The sequence below is a fragment of the Ceratotherium simum genome, chromosome 33 (genome assembly GCF_057802395.1).
Source record: "Ceratotherium simum simum isolate JZ-2026a chromosome 33, ASM5780239v1, whole genome shotgun sequence".
Lineage (NCBI taxonomy): Eukaryota > Metazoa > Chordata > Mammalia > Perissodactyla > Rhinocerotidae > Ceratotherium > Ceratotherium simum.
In genome coordinates this window covers 1,810,372-1,828,926 of record NC_141932.1, presented here as the reverse complement: position 1 = coordinate 1,828,926, position 18,555 = coordinate 1,810,372, and the positions used below count along the sequence as shown (strand labels likewise).

General features: G+C 43.9%; 2 protein-coding genes across 6 annotated transcripts in view; both read left to right on the top strand.

The window, feature by feature from the left end:
* LOC147912689 (zinc finger protein 211-like) overlaps positions 1-8,585 on the top strand; it is a 132,497-nt gene extending 123,912 nt beyond the window's left edge. For 2 of the 4 annotated variants that reach the window (XR_015549399.1, XR_015549401.1), the window contains 2 exons: positions 4,357-4,429; positions 8,019-8,418. The gene's annotated coding sequence lies outside the window, so the exon portion shown is untranslated. Of the gene's footprint in view, positions 1-4,356; positions 4,430-8,018; positions 8,419-8,447 lie in introns of those variants that run through there. The other 2 variants (XR_015549398.1, XR_015549400.1) reach the window with 2 other exon arrangements.
* Positions 8,586-8,658: 73 nt separating this feature from the next.
* On the top strand, positions 8,659-16,731 carry LOC101389156 (zinc finger protein 552-like). 2 transcript variants are annotated; one of them, XM_087420988.1, is made up of 3 exons: positions 8,659-8,790; positions 12,070-12,191; positions 13,608-16,731. In XM_087420988.1, exons 1-3 carry the CDS (start codon positions 8,666-8,668, stop codon positions 14,912-14,914), a joined length of 1,554 nt encoding a protein of 517 aa, XP_087277114.1. In that variant the 5' UTR covers positions 8,659-8,665; the 3' UTR covers positions 14,915-16,731. The 2 variants fall into 2 exon arrangements, with proteins under 2 accessions (XP_087277114.1, XP_014649882.1); XM_014794396.2 differs by lacking the exon at positions 8,659-8,790 and adding an exon at positions 8,821-8,984 and having other exon boundaries at positions 12,065-12,191.
* Positions 16,732-18,555: the final 1,824 nt, after the last annotated feature.

The following is an 18,555-nucleotide window of genomic DNA, read 5'->3' as shown; positions in this document are numbered from 1 at the left end:
TTTTTTAAATACCTGGAAAAGTGAGGAGGGTGATATAAAAAACCACAAGTCCCCATCACAGCCTGAACGATTTCATCTAAACTCCTACACCACCTCCCTCCAGCATCTGCTTATGTTAAGGCAAACTCCACAAGTCCTAGCATTGCCTCCCTAAATACTTCCATGAGTGTCCCTAACAGGCAAGGACTTTTTTGTTTAACTTAATTGCAGTATCTTGATCATATGTAAATATAAACAGTAATTCCTACATATTTTCCAGTACCAAAACAGAAACAGTATGCAAATTTACCTGAATATTTATTAGATAATTTGACAGGTCTGTTTAAAGAAATATGAAATCATTTCTTATCTATTATCACATTTTACATATCTTGATTTTATTGTATTCTATGGAGAACTCCCTTTTATATATTAATTTTGTTTGAAAGAGATCATACACCACGTAGAATTTTCTGATACTCTGATTTGACTTACTGCCTTTTCATGATGTCTTTGATCATGACCTTCTATGCCTAATATTTCCTGCAAAAAGGTAATTATTTTTAGAGATGAGATCAGATTCAGAATTATTCATACGTGGCTATGTTTACTTTTTGCATCACATTATAAAGCATGTAATATCTCATTTTTCTCTTTTTGTGAGATTATGATCAATGTAGTCAATGTATTGACTACACCTGAGTCACTCTTCACCTAAGGGGTTTGGCAGCCATTGACGATTATTGCCTGTACCATCACTGTAGGTGATGGGCCAGTTCTGTCCTCCCTTTCCTTTTATTAGGTGGAACACTTTCTTTACAAAGAAGGAAGTTACTGAAGGAAAAGTTCAGATTAAAAAAAGATACACAGATGGGGCCGGCCCCGTGGCTTAGCGGTTAAGTGCGCCACTCTGCTGCTGGCGGCCAGGGTTCGGATCCTGGGTGCGCACTGACGGACGCACCGCTTCTCCGGCCATGCTGAGGCCGCGTCCCACATACAGCAACTAGAAGGATGTGCAGCTATGACATACAACTATCTACTGGGGCTTTGCAGGAAAAAAATAATAAAATTTAAAAAAAGATACACAGAAATTCTTTTCCTTTATTTCTCCTTTCTCAGTGTGATGATTTGATCCTTTGCTATTCTCCAAATGTGAGGATATTTTTCTTCTAGTAATAGTAAACATATAGAATTTTTAAAAATTTATGTTTTAATCCATTGTAAGTATTTGTTTGACGCAGAAAATATCTGCTACTCAACCATTGGGAGTTCTTCGCGTTAGCGCCTGTGTCCTGTTCACGTGACCCCAGTGGTCTTTCGTGACTCCCTTGCTTTTCTTGTACACTGAGGTGTCTGGGCTTATTTTCTATTCCTCCTGCCTTAGATGTGGATTTAGTCATTTCTTCAAGACTCCCTGTTTTCTTTTTTTTTTTTTTTTTAAAGATTTTATTTATTTATTTTTTTCCCCCCAAAGCCCCAGTAGATAGTTGTATGTCACAGCTGCACATCCTTCTAGTTGCTGTATGTGGGACGCGGCCTCAGCATGGCCGGAGAAGTGGTGTGTCGGTGCGCACCCGGGATCTGAACCCGGGCCGCCAGCAGCGGAGCGCGAGCACTTAACCGCTAAGCCACGGGGCCGGCCCAAGACTCCCTGTTTTCTTTAAGTTAAAATAATATTTGGCAACAATAGACAGATGTGTAAAGGTGTATCAATAGATAAAGGAATAGACAGCTGTAGAGATATATAGACTTAGATATATAAATATAACCATTGTTCCCAGTATTATTAGTGAAATGTTTTATATCAGTTATTTATTAATATAGAAATTAATGAATTTAAAATAGATAGAAATAATTTCTCTTTGGCTAAGGCCTAAGATTTGACATGCAATTTTATTTTTATTTTATTTTTAGCTTTTTATTTTGAAATAATTATAGACTCACAGGAAGTTGCATAAATAGTATGAAAGTCCCATGTTCCCTTCACCCAGTTTCCCCAGATGATGGCTGAGGTCTTATATTACTGTAGTACAGTATCAAAACCAGAGATTGACATTGATGTATCACTGTGTTTTTTTTGTTTTTTTTTTGTTTTTTTGTGAGGAAGATCAGCCCTGAGCTAACATCCATGCTAATCCTCCTCTTTTTGCTGAGGAAGACCGGCTCTGAGCTAACATCTATTGCCAGTCCTCCTCCTTTTTTTCCTCAAAGCCCCAGCAGATAGATAGTTGTATGTCATAGTTGCACATCCTTCTAGTTGCTGTATGTGGGACGCGGCCTCAGCATGTCCGGAGAAGCGGTGCGTCGGTGCGCACCTGGGGTCCGAACCTGGGCCGCCAGTAGCGGAGCGCGCACACTTAACCGCCAAGCCACGGGGCCGGCCCTGGTGTATCATTGTTAATTAGACTACAGACCATATTCAGTTTTCACCATTTTTAACTTGTGTGTGTACTTTTACAAAATTTTTCCCATATATAGATTCATATTACCACCACTGCAATTAAGGTGCAGAATTGGTCTGTCACCACAAAGAGTTCCCTCATGCTATGTTTGTATTCACACCAAGAGCACACCCAACCCCTGTCCCCGTCCTCTGGAAACCACTAAACCGTTCTCTATCTCTATAGTTTTGTGATTTTGAAGAAAGTATATAAATGGAATGGCATAACACCGCATGTAACTTTTTGGTATTTCTTTGCTAAACATAATGTGCTTGAGGTCCATTCAGATTATTGCATGTGTCAGTAGTTCATTCCTTTTACTGCTGAGTAGCACTCCATGGTATGGATGTACCAGAATTTGTTCAATTATTCACCCATTGAAAGACATTTGGGTTGTTCCTAGTAAAGATGCTATGAACATTCATAATGTATGAAAATAAGCTTTCATTTCTCTGAGATAATTGCCCCAAGAGTTTTTATTTTTATGAATTATATTTTAAAATATTTCAGTATATATATATTTAGGCAAAATGTCTATTTAATTCTAAAATAAAAACAACAAAAGGTACATGTAAGGGAGTCTGTCTTTAATCCTGTTTCTTCCACTTTTTTCCCTCTCTCTCTAAATAGATACCATTCTTGTAATGTTTTAAAAACTTTAAGTATTTAATATAAGGATGTACACATATATAATCACACAAATAAATTGTTTCCTCCCATTGTTAGGCAAAAAGAGCTAACTACATATGATATTCTGATACTTTTATATAATGCAAGATTATGACCTGAAAGCTCAACAGTAGAGAAAATTGATTGGTCACGTCCACAACTACTTATTGCTTGTTCAATTTCCCATTGATAGATACTAGGTTGATCCTAATCTTTGTTATTACACAAAATAGCTTTGTAATTATGAAAGACTTGCTCTTATTATTAAATTGAAATAATTTGTTATGTGAGTGAAGAAATTTTCTGGTGTAATGATAATGACCTAATCTTTCTTTGTCACTAGAGTCCTCTGATTCAAATAAAATCAGCCTCTAAGGGCTGACCCCGTGGCTTAGCAGTTAAGTGCGCGCGCTGCACTACTGGCGGCCTGGGTTCGGATCCCGGGTGCGCACTGACGGACGCACCGCTTCTCCGGCCATGCTGAGGCCGCGTCCCACATACAGCAACTAGAAGGATGTGCAACTATGACATACAACTATCCACTGGGGCTTTGGGGAAAACAAAAGGAGGATGATTGGCAATAGATGTTAGGTCAGGGCTGATCTTCCTCACACACACACAAAAAAATCAGCCTCTAACATATCCTCTAAATTGATGAAGTAGTTTCTACTAACTTAAATTTGAATATTATCTTCCTTACTCAGACTAGAGTTGAGATCCTTGGAACTTCCTCACTCTTTTATTTATAACTTAACTTCGTAATTCAAAATGGGGCATGTGTTGAGACTCACAGAGGTGAGTGAATTGGTCTTTGCTAACAAGTTGGTTCTTTCTCTCAAGAGATCATCTACCCATGGCAGGTTTTGGATTGAATGATCCTGGATGTAAACTTGTGTTTTATTTACAGAGAATGGGCATGAGGCTTTCCTTCAGCTTGACTTGCCTCTTGGGTACTTTCCAGGCCATTAAGCTTTGTCCCAGTACCTCTCAGTGGATGGAACTCAGAATTTGATCCTGAAAGTACATTGGCTTCTATTTCCTCTACTGGATCCTGAAACTCTTGGCATATATATCAGTATTCCTATGAGAGTGACAGTTTTGTTGAGGAGCAGAAACATAAGTATGGGGAAAAAATATATGATTTTTTTCTGGGATATTCCAGACAGATTGAAAAGCTTAGGAAATATGGTCAGCATCTGTGATACTGATAGAATGTGTTTGAGCCTCATGGTCTGGCTAATGGCTCCATTGTCTTTCTTCTTTACAGATACAAGCAGTGAGTCCCATACATTCTCAGCAGTAGACTTTCTTCCGGAGCCACATGCACCCTCCTGATCCTGGTGAGCATGTTTAGCTCCTTTTACTTATTCGTTTCTATTTTGTCGTCCTGCATAGCCCTGATTGTGAACCCCAGCTGTTGGCTGATGAACAGCTCTTTTCTCTTCTGTCTTCACGTTTCTCAGTATTTCATTCCTTTGTGCTCATTAGCAAAGACAACTGTGTCTCTCAGTTCTGCTTTGCCTGCTAGGCAAGGAAAACATCTTTTTCCAAATATAGCCTCTGGGCTCTTAAGTTCTCTCTAGGACATTCTATCATGTATTTAATAAATTTTTTTTTTATATTTATAGTCTCAAACTATGCCAGTTTATTGGCTGGGAATTTTGCATTCAGTATTGAGTAACAATTATAATAACCCTGTCCTCACAGAACAGTCATGAGTCGCTTAACGATGGGGATATGTTCTCAGAAATGCGTAGTTAGGTGATTTCATCATTGTGTGAACAGCATGGAGTGTACTTACACAAACCTACGTGGTATAGCTTACTGCACACTTAGCCTATTTGGTACTAATCTTATGGGGACCACCATCGTATATGCGGTGCGTGACTAGTTGTAGGATACACAGAAACCATTGTGTCAATAATTATTCAAAGATGATGCTCCAAAATTGTGTAATGTTATTTCAGGGAATTTCATGAAAATGTAATATATAGCTTTTTCAGGTTTGGAGAGTTTGACAGTAGAAATTCAATGCTGATTTGAATTTTAAGGTAACACCCAAAATGTTTATTTTTATTTTGTAAACATAGTGGGTGAAGAATGTTTCAAGTGAGCAGAAAATGAACTGGGGATATCCTGACTTGGGAAGATGCATGTGGACTTAAGTTAATATAAATATTGTTAAAAAACAAAATTCAACTGAGTGAATTTGGGCAGTATCCCATCTAACAAGTAGAAAGGAGCCCTAAGGAGCTGTACAAAATGGAAACCTTTTATGGGGGTGGGGGAGCGAGACAAAGACATCATAAACAAAAGGAAGGATTGTGTCAGGCAAGGTCACCTTCCTCTGGGGGAAGGGGTGGTCTATCATGCAGATTTTCTCATTAATGCTGACCAGGTAATTCCAGATTGACTGGTTAAAGGTCACATTCCTGGGAGAAGTTGAAACTGAAATTAAGTCTTGGTTTGCTGTTGTGGGGCTTAGCACAAGTGAACCTATTTTGGGCCTGTTGTTTCTTTTTTGTAATAATATAAATCTCTGAATTGTCTAACTAGCATTTTATACAATATATATTTAGGCAACATGGATGCTATGAATATCACGATGAAATAAATTACATTTCTTGTGTAGGGGAGGGAAAAAACCCTTTTTCCCTCTACATTTTTAGGTTCTCCTGCTGGGGCCCTAGAAATGAAACTTTCTACAAAAGAGGGATTAACAAGAGAAAAACAGGGTTTAGTGAGGTGGGCATTGCACATTCATGTGGGAGAGCTCAGTGATGAGTAACTCAAAAGAGGTGGTTAGAATTTGGGCTTATATAGCATCATAACAAAAGAGCAATAAATTTGTAAAGAAGTGACAAGACAAAAGGATTTTAGACTTCCAAGGGCAGCACACTGGGAAGTTAAAAATAGGAGGAAACCAATGGGTTGAGGTTGGTTTGTGCAGGCTGATCAGAGCTCCAACTTTCTGTCTTCTTCATGGCCGTAAAATTTCTCCCAGAGAGGAGATTGATAGCACTTCTCATTTCTCAAAAGTTTCTGCTTTTAATCAAATTGGGGATGCTCCAGGAAGACTTCTTTCTGTAGGTGTTGATTCTCATTTGCCTCCAGCTCAAAATAATCCTCATGCCAAAGTGGCATATTTTGCAGTGATATATTTTGGTGCCCTACACTTGCTTCTAATATAGTAAACGGAAACACTGTTTCTTTTTTTTTTTTTTTTTAAAGATTTTATTTATTCAGTTTTTCCCCCCAAAGCCCCAGTAGATAGTTGTATGTCATAGGTTCACATCCTTCTAGTTGCTGTACGTGGGACTCGGCCTCACGTTGGACGGAGAAGTGGTGCCTCGGGGCGCGCCCGGGATCCGAACCCGGGCCGCCAGCATCAGAGCGCGCGCACTTAACCGCTAAGCCACGGAGCCGGCCCCGGAAACACTGTTTCTCATAGTAAAAACTATTTCTTTTCGGGGAGATTTTATCATCATCTAATCAATTTAGAATCTGCATGTTTTCTCTATGGGATTTATCTAATATGTTAATTCTTCACAGGCTTTTTACATAAGCACTCAGTGGCTTACCTAGATGGCCCTTTGAATAGGGCTCCATTACCTGGAAATATCGAACCTCTTAATTTTCTTGCTTCCACAAGAAAATTATGAGCTTTAAAATGTTTTCTAATTCAAGATCCCAAAAGTTATCCCTGGCGCACCTCTTGTATTTTTTTCAAGAATTCACATATTTTGGAAATGTTCTTTGTGCTTATAATCATGCAGTGGTTTTTGTGTGGAGGACTTGTCCTTCCCAGGTACCTCAACTTACCTGGTTTTGCTAAGCAACTCATAGCATCTTTCATACCAAATGATTTGTATACATGCAGATTAGCAAATCACTGTCACAAAATTTTCATGGAGAGTAGCTATGAGCTTTGGCAACTCAATTCAGGAGTAAATTCCACAAATTGTCCTTAAAGATTCTATATCTTCATCTACTTAAACTCACTAAATATTTAGATAAAATATACATAGAGGAGTTTTATTCACTGCTTTAAATCAAACCCACTCAGTAAGTCAGAACTGCTTCAGTACAGGAATGAGCACACATTCACAGTGGTCCAGTCTTTCTGTTCTCTATTGCCAGCTCTTGCATGAGTACCCCTTACGCTGTCTCTTAGTGGGTTCTACATCAATACAAATAATAAAAATAGAAAAAGGCTCAGCTTCAAAAGCCATGTAAGCTAAGGAACACAGTTGGTGTCCGTCTACATGACTAGATAATGTCTACGTGACATTTTAGTCAGCCGATATAACATTGGGGGGAATTTGGTTTGGAGCTTTGTATATATATATATTTTTTAAGATTTTATTTATTTATTCCCCCCCACCACCAAAGCCCCAGTAAATAGTTGTATGTCATAGCTGCACATCCTTCTAGTTGCTGTATGTGGGACACAGCCTCAGCATGGCCGGAGAAGCGGTGCGTGGGTGCGCGCCTGGGATTGAACCCGGGCCGCCAGCAGCGGAGCACGCGCACTTAACCGCTAAGCCACGGGCTGGCCCTGGAGCTTTATATTTTTAACCCATATCTGTTAAGAATCCAAAACTTAGCCAGAAAGTACTAAAGAATCCAAAAATTTGCCAAAGTGCAAAGAAAGCTGTGCATTAAGAATTAGTTTTTGAGGGCTGGCCCCGTGTCTTAGCGGTTGAGTGCCGGCGCCCCGCTGCTGGCGGCCCGGGTTGGATCCCTGGCACGCACCCACGCACCGCTTCCCCCGCCATGCTGAGGCAGCGTCCCACATACAGCAACTAGAAGGATGTGCACCTGTGACATACAACTGTCTACTGGGGCTTTGGGGGGAAAAAGATAAATAAAATTTAAAAAAAAAAAATTAGTTTTTGAAACCTTTACAATCACTTTCATTTTCTTCAGGTGTGTTGTAGGTTCTGGCTGTGAATCTGTAATAGGGTCTGACTCATACTTCTTCTGTAAATGACTATAAAACTGGACAAAATACAGGAAGTAAATGCTTTCAGATGTTGGGAAAAACACTGGGCTGTGACCCTTGAGAAAATGAAAACATAGCAGGTGAGGTTGCATTCTTCCCAGCTTTCTGCAGAGATCGTTTTTACCTTGTCCCTGATCAATATCCTGAAACTTACGAACACTTCAGGCTACAGGAGTGAATGATCTGCACAAGAAGAGCAGTAAGATAAGGTTTATTAGCTTTCAGTTACAGTGGACAGTGTGTGAGTGACTCTACGGAACGTTATGTCCACTTGGATTTGTAACCTTTGGGGGCATCTGAAATAATATTTGTAGCCTCTGGGAGCATGCTAAACTTTAAGTGCTCCGTTGCAGGCAACTCCGCAGGAATCTGAGTACGGCCCCTTTAAGAAGGAAGGACGCCGCTCCACCGCCCTTGGAGCCAGGACACCATTTCCCAGCGCCCCTTCCGGTGCTGCTCCGCCTTTGTTCCGGGAGGTTCCACGATGGGGCTCCTTTCACCGAGGCCTTTGGAGCTGTGAGAACTGCATTGCCCAGAGGACCCTGCGCCGAGCGACGTCAGCGTTGAGCCAATGAAGGTTCAGGAGAGGGGCGTTTCTGTGTGTGCCGTCACAACGGGGTGGGACTTCCGGCGTCCTCCTCGTGGCGGTCGTTTTGGCTGCTCTCGGCTGTGTTTGCTGGTCCGAGGCTCCGGGGCGTGGGCTCTGGATCGAGGTGACGGGAAGGAGGAGCCGCGAAAGGAGTCGTCGTCCCCGCCGCGCAGAGGCGGCCCTCAAGCATCGGGTTGCAGTGACTCTGCTTCCTGGTCCCGCCCGGCGGTGCCCGTGTCTGCTCCACGCGACTCGACCCCGGAGTCCGATGGCGGCGGCCGCGCGGAGGGAGCCGGTTCAGGTCAGTGTTCGTGCTCCGCGTCCTCCCCGCCCTCAGCCCAACCCAGCCTTAGAGCCCCGAGTGCGGGTGCTGCTCACGGGCCTGCAGCCCAGGCCCCGGTGTCTGGGATGAGGAGGCGCTCGTGGGGCCTGTTTCTTTTTTTTCTTTCTTTCTTTTTTTTTGTTTTTATAAGGAAGATCAGCCGTGAGCTAACATCCATGCTAATCCTTCTCTTTTTGCTGAGGAAAGACTGGCCATGGGTTAATACCTGTGTCCATCTTCCTCCACTTTATATGGGACGCCGCAACAGCATGGCCTGACAAGTGGTGTCTCAGTGCTCGCCCGGCATCAGAAACCGGGCAGCCAGCAGCGGAGTGCTCGCACTTAACCACTATGCCACGGGGCAGGCCCTCGTGGGGCCTGTTTCTGAGAGCCGGGGTGACGGGTGTGGGAGAGGATCCCTGGCGGAGGGCCCGGCGGGGGAGAGGAGTGGAGGGGCGACTGGTCTGGAAACATTCGAGAAACCTGGGGTCTGTCTTGTTCCTGCAGGGAGCAGAGAGTAAGGTGGAGTCTCACCTGGATTGGCAGGCTGAGGGGTTGTGGGCCCTGGGAGCCGTGGGGAATTTCAGCAAAGGGAAAATGTGATGTGAGTTAGGAATACAAGTTTCCCAAGAGGCTCTTGGAGAGGATTGATGACAAGGAGATTGAGCCTTTGTGAGGGTCACACAGCTGGTAAGAGTCAGCACTGAGGCCTGAATCCCAGAGTTTAGACAGTCAGCCCGAGGTCTCCTGGCTCCGGGGGTGGGGTGGGCAGAGGTAGAGTGAGGACTAGAGCCCATTGAGCCCCACCGTGGTTGCCTGCTTCTGCTGATCTCTGCTGGCTGGTTCCCACAACTAGCGAAGCACTTTGGAACCTACACAAGTAAAGGGAAGGCGCCCGAGATCCTCACTGGTCCTCACCCCATCCGTATGGTGCCTGAGATTGTTATGTCTTGGGATTCCTCACCTGCCATTCTCTCAGTCTTTATGTCTAAGACTCTGGAGAAACGTTGAACCCAGCCTTGGGGTTATATAGAGGTGTTCCCAATTCTGATAGTTGGTAAAATGAGATTGTCAGGGGCACAGGTACCAGTAAGTGCAAAAGGATGAAGGTGAGGTTTAACTGTAAGTATTCAACGAAATGTGAGTCTCCCGTCTTGTAGGGCTCTTTTCCTTCTAGGGGGAACAGAGAGCAGGGAGGCGGGAGGCAGGAGGCAGGCCTGCAATGTCTCTCTCAGAAGTTGAGCATACTTTTTTTTTTGGAGGTGGGTGGGGGCAAAGGGAAGTTTGGATCATAAGACGGAGGTGATCTTACCTATGCCTTAACATGTTCTATCTAGCTGCAGAAGAAAACAAACTGGGAGGGTTAGGGAGGAGGGTACCACGATAGACCAGGTGAGGTGGATATAAATTGTGGCCATGGAAGTGGGAGAAGTTGTTGGATTTTAGATTCATTTTTTTAAGTTGAGCCAGTCAGATTTGTCAATGTAGAGAGTGAGGGAGAGAATGGGATGAGTCAGGGTTTCAGAAAACACTGAAGGGAGGTATCAAGTGGTCTGCTGCATATAAAGGTCTAGGTATTTGAGGAGAGGTTCAGCATTAGACATATCTAGGTGGTAGCTGCTGTGTGGTCGGAGTGGAGCTTTGTGTCACATTTAGGAAGAGAAATTCAGGTCATAGTGGTTATGTTAACAGGCAGGAAGAAGAGAGTGGGTACCCAGTCTGGGTCTCTTTCTTGGGCACCTGGTTGGAGGAAGTGGCCTCTCAAACACAGGTGAGGGAGAGGAGTGGCCATAACGTGGGGGGAGGATTTGAGGATGATCTGGCAGGTGGCCAAGGCTTCCGAGGGAAGAGTGGACATGAGATGAACGCAGAGGCGTAGGAGTGATTGAGGCAGGTGGCCCTGAGGCTGGGGCTGCCGCTCATTCACCGTTCTTGACTCACCAGAATTTTGTGGTGACTTTTCATGGAGCCTGGGGTGTTTCAGTGAGGCTAGTGGATGAGCTCAGGTGCAAATATGGTCATCGGTGAGTTACTAAGCCTGGTGTTATGGGCTGAATTTTGTTTCCCTGAAATTTACACATTGAAGTTCTAATCCCCAGTATCTCAGAATGTAACTATATTTGGAGATAAGGTCTTTAAAGAGGTAATTAAGTTAAAATGAGGTTTTTGTATGGGCTCTAATCCAATTGTCCTTATAAGAACAGGAAATTTGGACATAGAGAGAAGCCACAAAAGAAACTAATCCTACCCCTACCTTAATCGTGCTACTTTAGTCTCTAGAGCTGTCAAAAAATAAATTTTTGTTGAAGCTACCCAGTATGTGGTACTTTGTTATCGTTGTCCTAACCAATGAATATACCTGAGGAGGAAGGCCACTGGGTCTGGGCTTTGAATAGGGTAAGTGGACAGAAAAGAGCTGTGACTGGTGAGGGGACATCAAGTACAGCATAAAGTGGGAAGAGGACCAGGGCTATGTAAGATGGAAGCAAAGATCCAAGACAGGCAGGCTGGCCTTCACAGTGGATTTGAGGCTGCCCCAGGAAGTGGAATTGAGCAGAGGTCTGGGGTCGTCCTGTTTGATTTTGCCAGGTACTCTTGGTGCCGTAGAATGAGTAATGTGGGGATGTGGTTGGGCGGTGCAAAGATGCAAAAGCGGTGCTAAGAAAGATGTGCATCTGGAGAGGGAGCAGGAGCTGAGAGCCCCGGGGCCTTGATATTAAGGACTCAAGATTGAAAGGTGAGACCACGTTTGGTTGTACCTGGGAGGTACACCTGGAGAATCCCAGGGAAATTGCCTGGCTGCGGGCTGGTCAGGCCCTGGAGGCCGGGCTCTGAACCTGGATTCTGTCTCTCTGGCACCTGTCTGTTATTGCTGAGGGCTAGACACAGTGGTTAATGGGACCATGAAGAGAGAGTGACATCAGTTTCACCAGGGCCTGGTACCGCCTCTGAGTTGGGGAGCTTGGGAGGAGGATGAACATGGGGTAGGTGCGTGGGGGGTGGGTTATGGGTCCTTGGAGAGGAGCTGTTTGTGGTTTCATATCTCCCATTCATGGCAGGATAGTGTGACCTTTGAAGACGTGGTTGTATACTTCTCCTGGGAGGAGTGGGGTCTCCTTGATGAAGCTCAGAGATGCCTCTACCATGATGTGATGCTGGAGAACTTTGCCCTTGTGACCTCATTGGGTAAGGCCCTCCTCCTCCCCCAGTACCCTGGGGCTAGACTCTGCTCTTTGCTTTTCTCCAGGGACTGCACTGTTCTTCTCACATTTGGACTATGGTGCTGCCTCCTTTCCGGGTTCCCTGGCTAGGTGCTGGGGTCAACAGGCTGGGCTGAACAACTCTTCCTTCTCAAGCCTGCAGCCCCCAAAGTGCTGCCTTAAAACTTCACAGGGAGGCATTCAGGATCAGAAGTCTTGCGGGGAACTTGATGGAACACCTTGCTTGCCCTCTTCCTGGCACTTCTGCCCAGGATTTTCTCCTTCCTTCTAGCAGACGCTGTCTCCTGTCTGTGCCAGTAGTGATCTGTTCCCTACCTTTGGGGACCATGGGCTATTTTTAGAATATTTAGTTTTGTTTCCTGTTGTCTGTCATGTGCACAGTTGCTCTGGGTCAGTACTATCCCTTCACCTGTCCTGTCATTGCCTTAGGACTTATATCATACAGTTCCCATGCAGTTGTTCAACTGGGGTTTAGGAAGAAGAGTCCTGAGTGCTTCACAGAATAGGCTCAGAGGAGGCCTGACCTTGGTGAATGGCAGTTGTGGGAGGACGTGACATCAGGGCTGTGTTCACATCATACCAGAACTTCCCCTGTGTCCACCAGTGTGTTGACACCAGTGCCAGTGACCACACCTCACTTCTGCCTTTCCTTGCTCGTTCTTTTTTTTTTTTTTTTTTTTTAATTTTTATTTATTTTTTTCCCCCAAAGCCCCAGTAGATAGTTGTATGTCATAGCTGCACCTCCTTCTAGTTGCTGTATGTGGGACTCGGCCTCAGCACAGCCGGAGAAGCGGTGCATCGGTGCGCGCCTGGGATCCGAACCCAGGCCGCCAGCAGCGGAGCGCGCTCACTTAACCGCTAAGCCACGGGCCGGCCCATCCTTGCTCGTTCTTGACTGACTTCTGGTCCCTGGCTGCCCCCTCCTTTCTACCTCCATATATCACCTTTTCTCTACTGTTCCTTCTGCAGTGTTCCCCAGTATCAGGTCACACATACACACAACCTTTAGTTTTTGAACACCATCTAGTCGGTTGCAACCAGATTTTCCCGGCCCTGGACACAAACTTCCACACAGCGCTCACGTGTCACCAACAGCCACGGCCCTGCTGAAGCCCACTGGCAGAGGAGTGAATTGGACCTACTTCCTCCTGTGCTGCACCCCATCCTTACATCCTTCATCTTGTGAGGCCTCCCTCATTCTTGTGAATTTTTAGAGTCCTAGTACTGCAAAGCAGCCCCTTCATCAACCTGATCCCACTGCCCTTATGTGGAACTCAGTCCAATGGATTCATTCGTTGGTGTTCTGACAGATTTGTGGTGGAACTGTCCCCTGCCACCATAAACAACATGCACTTCACCACCAGCATTTCTGTGCTTTCAGGTTGTTGGTATGGAATGGAGGATGAGGAGGCCCTTTCTGTGCAGAGTGTTTCTGTAGAACGAATGTCACTGGACAAGACTCCAAATCCAGGTCCATCCATTCAGAAGACGCACCCTTGTGAGAAGTGTGTCCTCGTTGGGAGAGACATTTTGTATCTGGCTGAGTACGAAGGATCACATCTTGGGCAGAAATCATACACCTGTGAGGCATGTGGAAAGCAATTCTGGTTTAGTCCAAACCTCCACCAGCACCAAAAGCACACTGAAGAGAAGCCGTTTGGAAGGGACATGGACAAGGCCTCGTTTGTGACGAGCTGCAAAATCCATGTGTCTGGGAAGCCCTTTACTTGTGGGGAAGTTGGGAAGGACTTCCTGGCCATGTTGAGTCTTCTCCAGCATCAGGCCACTCTCAAAGAGGCAAAGCCACACAGCAATTTGAAGTGTGGAGAGGCCTTTCATAGTGAAAAAAGTCTTTACAAGTGCCGTGAAGATGGGAAATCAATCAGCTGTGAATATAAACTTTTTCAACATCAGCAGATTCACACTAGAGAAAGTTATTATGACTATGACAACTGTGACAAGCCCTTCAACCAAAGTTCCATCCTTAGTAATTGCCAGAGAGTTCACACAGGAGCAAAGTCTCACCAGTGCACCGAATGTGGGAAATCCTTTAGCCAAAGCTACAGCCTCATTCAACACTACAGAATTCACACTGGAGCAAGGCCTTATAAATGCAGCGAATGCGGAAAAGCCTTCAGCTACAAATTCAGACTTGTTCAGCACTTGCAGATTCACAATAGAGTGAAGCCTTATGAATGTGGCGAATGTAGGAAATGCTTTAGCTACAGCTCTACTCTCATTAAACACCAGAGAGTGCACACTGGAGCCAGGCCTTATAAGTGTGGTGAGTGTGGGAATTCTTTTAGCCAAAGCTCCAACCTCATTCAACACCAGAAAATTCACAGTGGAGCAAGGCCTTATAAATGCAGTGAATGTGGAAAAGCCTTCAGCTACAAATGCAAACTTGTTCAGCACCTGCGAATTCACACTGGAGAGAGGCCTTATGAGTGTGGTGACTGTGGGAAATCCTTTAGCCACAGGTCCACTCTCAATCAACACCGGAGAATTCACACTGGAGCCAGACCATATAAGTGTGATGAGTGTGAGAAATCCTTTAGCCAAAAGTCCAACCTCATTCAGCACTGGAGAGTTCACACAGGAGAAAGGCCTTACGAGTGTGGGGAATGTGGGAAATCCTTTAGCCAAAGCTCCCACATCATTCAGCACAGAAAACTTCACACCAGATAACCTCATAAACGCAACAACTGTGGGAAAACCTTTAGCCAATGTCCTCCTGCAATTCAACATGAAAACTTCACAATCCAACTATACTTCCTTTTGTGCAGCAAACTCAGGAAACCCTTCCTCTAAAGGTCTAGATCTTGTTTTGCCGCAGGAAGTCCACATAGGAGAAGGGCCTTTGACCTGCAGGGAACATGATATTTCTTTGTTCGGTGTAACAGAACTAGAGAGTCTTTGTGAGGAGCTGCCTGCCTGAAGTCAAACCCCATACATCTGAGCATCCACAGTGGGGGGATTCCCCATGAGTTCTAGCTTGTGGGGAGCTTGTAGGAGCCTTGTTGCATATTCTATCCTGCCGGTTCCCTGCCAGTTTCTGTGGTAGAAGCCATCTCCCCTCTACCACCTGGAAGTCCACACAGTGTGTATCACCCTCCCCAGTGTGCTCAGGGAAGGCAAATGTCTCTGTTTTCTCTCCCATTCCTTGGAGAATGTAATGAAAGTTCTGTGGGACCTCATTCTCTCCTCTCTGACTAATTAGGGCATGATCCTGACCCAGTTTTGGCCAAGATCAGTCTGGGTAATGCCAGCGGCTTACAGCTTAAAAAGAGTCCAGTTCTGGTCTAACTTGCACTGCTGCCCAAGGCCTCCTAGGAAGGACTACAGGGCTTTGTATTCCTAGTTTATGGCATGGATGCCAGGATTTTTGTGGGCCCAGAGGTCACCTGGAGGAGGGTATAGTTGTCATGACAACTTCTAGTGTTTCCATGAGAAGTTGAAATTGGTTCCCAGGGATGTCACATACTGTCAGGCGCTATTGGGGGAGCTGTACCCCAGGTACTGCAAATCGTGTGCCTTCATATCTAAAGTTTGGATTTTCTTACATCACTGGTTGTAAGACTACAGGGGCCAGGCTGAAACCAGTTTGTACAGAAACACTGGATGTGATTAATTAACATGCACTGGAGGAGACCGCAGAGAAAGGTGCGTCCACAAGGTGTCCCAGTGACTATGGCTACATGGGATGAGTGTATAGTACACTCTATACCTGTGTCCTTCCTGTAGTTGAGGCCATTGTCAGAGCAAACAAAGCTTTGTTTTTTCTTCTAGCCTCGGGACCCTTGACCTCAAGGATAGTGCTGCATAGGCAAGAAAATGAGAGTAGACAGAAGGGAGCTCTTGTAGCCCAGGGATGTGGTTTTTGTGACCCAGCAGCTATTCCTGCTGACCCAGATAGAAAAGATCTTTGCTAATATTTTCTGCCACTGATGCAGGGCTGCCCTTCTCAAGGCATGAAGAGAGCGATTGAGTTGATGTAGGGTTTCTAAACCTCTGGTTAGGAGAAAAGATATCTAGACTTATATTTGAACAGTTTTTACAAAGCTTTATTGAGGTGGAATTGATATCCTATAAGCTGCACATATTTAAACTGTACAATATGGTTTTGACATACATGTACACTCATGAGGCCATCAAAATCATGATAATGGACATATCTGCACCTCTCAGAATTACCTGTGCCCTTTTTTAATCTGTCCCTCTGCCTTCATGGCAACTATTGATTTACTTTCTTTGACAGAAAATTTGTATTTTATAGAATTTTATATGATTGAAATCATAAAATGCTTTTTTTTTAAATTGTGATTTCCCTCATGCTGCATAATTATTTTGAGATTCATAAATGTTGCTTATGTAAATAATTTGTTATTGTTGGGTACTATTTTGCTGTATGGATGTAACATGATTTGTTTACCCATTTCTCTGTTAATGGACAACGGCTTGTTTGCAGTTTTGGGCTATAATAAAGCTTCATTTGTCTGCACAAATGGAATGTGTGCTGAAGGCCTGTGAACCTTACCCCCTTATTCCATCATTGTATGGCTGTTGTTTCATCTAGCCTCCCTATATTAGTGGATTGTTTTATTTAGAAAAATGGTTAAATTTATAGTATGTTTAGGAATTTCATGTGTAGAAAAAGGAATTTAAAACTTAGGAGTATATAGATTATGTATAACATGCATGTAAAAAAATAAGACACTAATAGAAAACACTTATTTTTATTTATTTATTTATGTTTGTGAGGAAGATCAGCCCTGAGCTAATATCCGTGGTAATCTTCCTTTTTTTGTTGAGGAAGACCGGCTCTGAGCTGACATCTATTGCCAAACCTCCTCCTTCCCTGCCCCCCGCAAAGCCCCAGTAGATAGTTGTATGTCATAGTTGCACATCCTTCTAGTTGCTGTATGTGGGATGCAGCCTCAGCATGGCCGGAGAAGCGGTGTGTTGGTGCATGCCTGGGATCCGAACCTGGGCCGCCAGTAGCGGAGCACGCGCACTTAACCGCTAAGCCATGGGGCCGGCCCAGAAAACACTTTTAAAAACATGGAGAAAAGGAAGCTGTTGACATTTTTCCAAGCTGGAAAATTAGTAGGGGAAGAAAAAGCATCTCATGAGAAAAATACCTCTAAATATGAAATTCTTCAATACAAAATTATAAATGAGACTTTTTTTTAAATGCAGACCTAACACGTAATGCAGGCTTATGCATAATTCAGGCTCACACTTCATTTGTTTAATTCGTCTACTCATTGGATTTTGCATCACCTTGTTAATACAAAAACAGAACGAATTCAATAACTGTTCTCACATTGGGATTCTCTAAACAGATTTCTTTAGAATTCTACGTTTACAATACCTAAGTATGGAAATGGAAAGTTTTATAGTTCCACTATTGCTTTTAATTCAAACACCTGAAATGTCTCCCAGAAAATTCAAATTAGGATTAATCAAAATTAGAACACTCTTAAGTGTGTCGCAGTATTTCATTTGTTTAAATTAGTAGTTGTAATTGGCAGTAAAGCTTGGGAAAATTAAAATTTTGACCAAGTACAGCTTAGTGAAGTTACACCTAAGGGTCATATCTATTACAGCTCTAACACCTTTGACTCACTTTTAGACACTTCAAATAAGACTAAGACTTCAGTTTCTCTATAGTTTACCTTCATCCTGGAAATATACTATAAAAATTACTGAAACAATAAAGTTCCTCTTCCCAGAACCAATAGAAAAGGAGATTGATGTTTACACTCTTCCAGTGATCACAGAAAGCTTCTACAGACACACAAACCACACCATACCCACCATGAGACCAAAAAAACAGCCTCATTTTACCAGCAGTTGCCGCCAGACCACCAGTGTACGTTAAATGGTAGAGAGCCACGCAGGCTCTTATCCCTCCTACAAGCAGGGTTGTGAGACTGAACTTCAGCTTATGTACTCGGAGAGGATTCCACACAGGACTGTAGCAGAGGAGGCAGCAAGCAAACCACTATTCAGAGAGCCCTGGGATACGTATGTAGGGGTTTCTACTCAGGAACCTTCAGAAAATATCCCTCCTGCCTATATTTGTATCCATGTTCCAACTCTAGGAGAAAAGTTACATACTATTTCTTAAAGATTCTTTAAGAATAGTTCTCTGAGAATCTAAGAGGAAGTTCCACTTACCAAATGTCATTTACTGCCAGGACAGTGGCTGCCATGGTCGCAGCGCACATGTGCAAAGGGACATCTTATTCCTGAGACAAAGACTTGGGGAGCCATGAGATCACCTCCTTGTGATGATTTCCCCTGTAGGTGCATTGACATGTTCT

What these genes read in the sequence shown, in the direction of transcription:
- LOC101389156 (XM_087420988.1), top strand. Translation starts at nt 8,666, where the DNA reads ATGAAGGTTCAGGAGAGGGGCGTTTCTGTGTGTGCCGTCACAACGGGG. An exon ending in CTGGTCCGAGGCTCCGGGGC is followed by an intron (nt 8,791 to 12,069) that starts GTGGGCTCTGGA and finishes ATGGCAGGATAG; the next exon opens with TGTGACCTTTGAAGACGTGG. An exon ending in TGCCCTTGTGACCTCATTGG is followed by an intron (nt 12,192 to 13,607) that starts GTAAGGCCCTCC and finishes CTGTGCTTTCAG; the next exon opens with GTTGTTGGTATGGAATGGAG.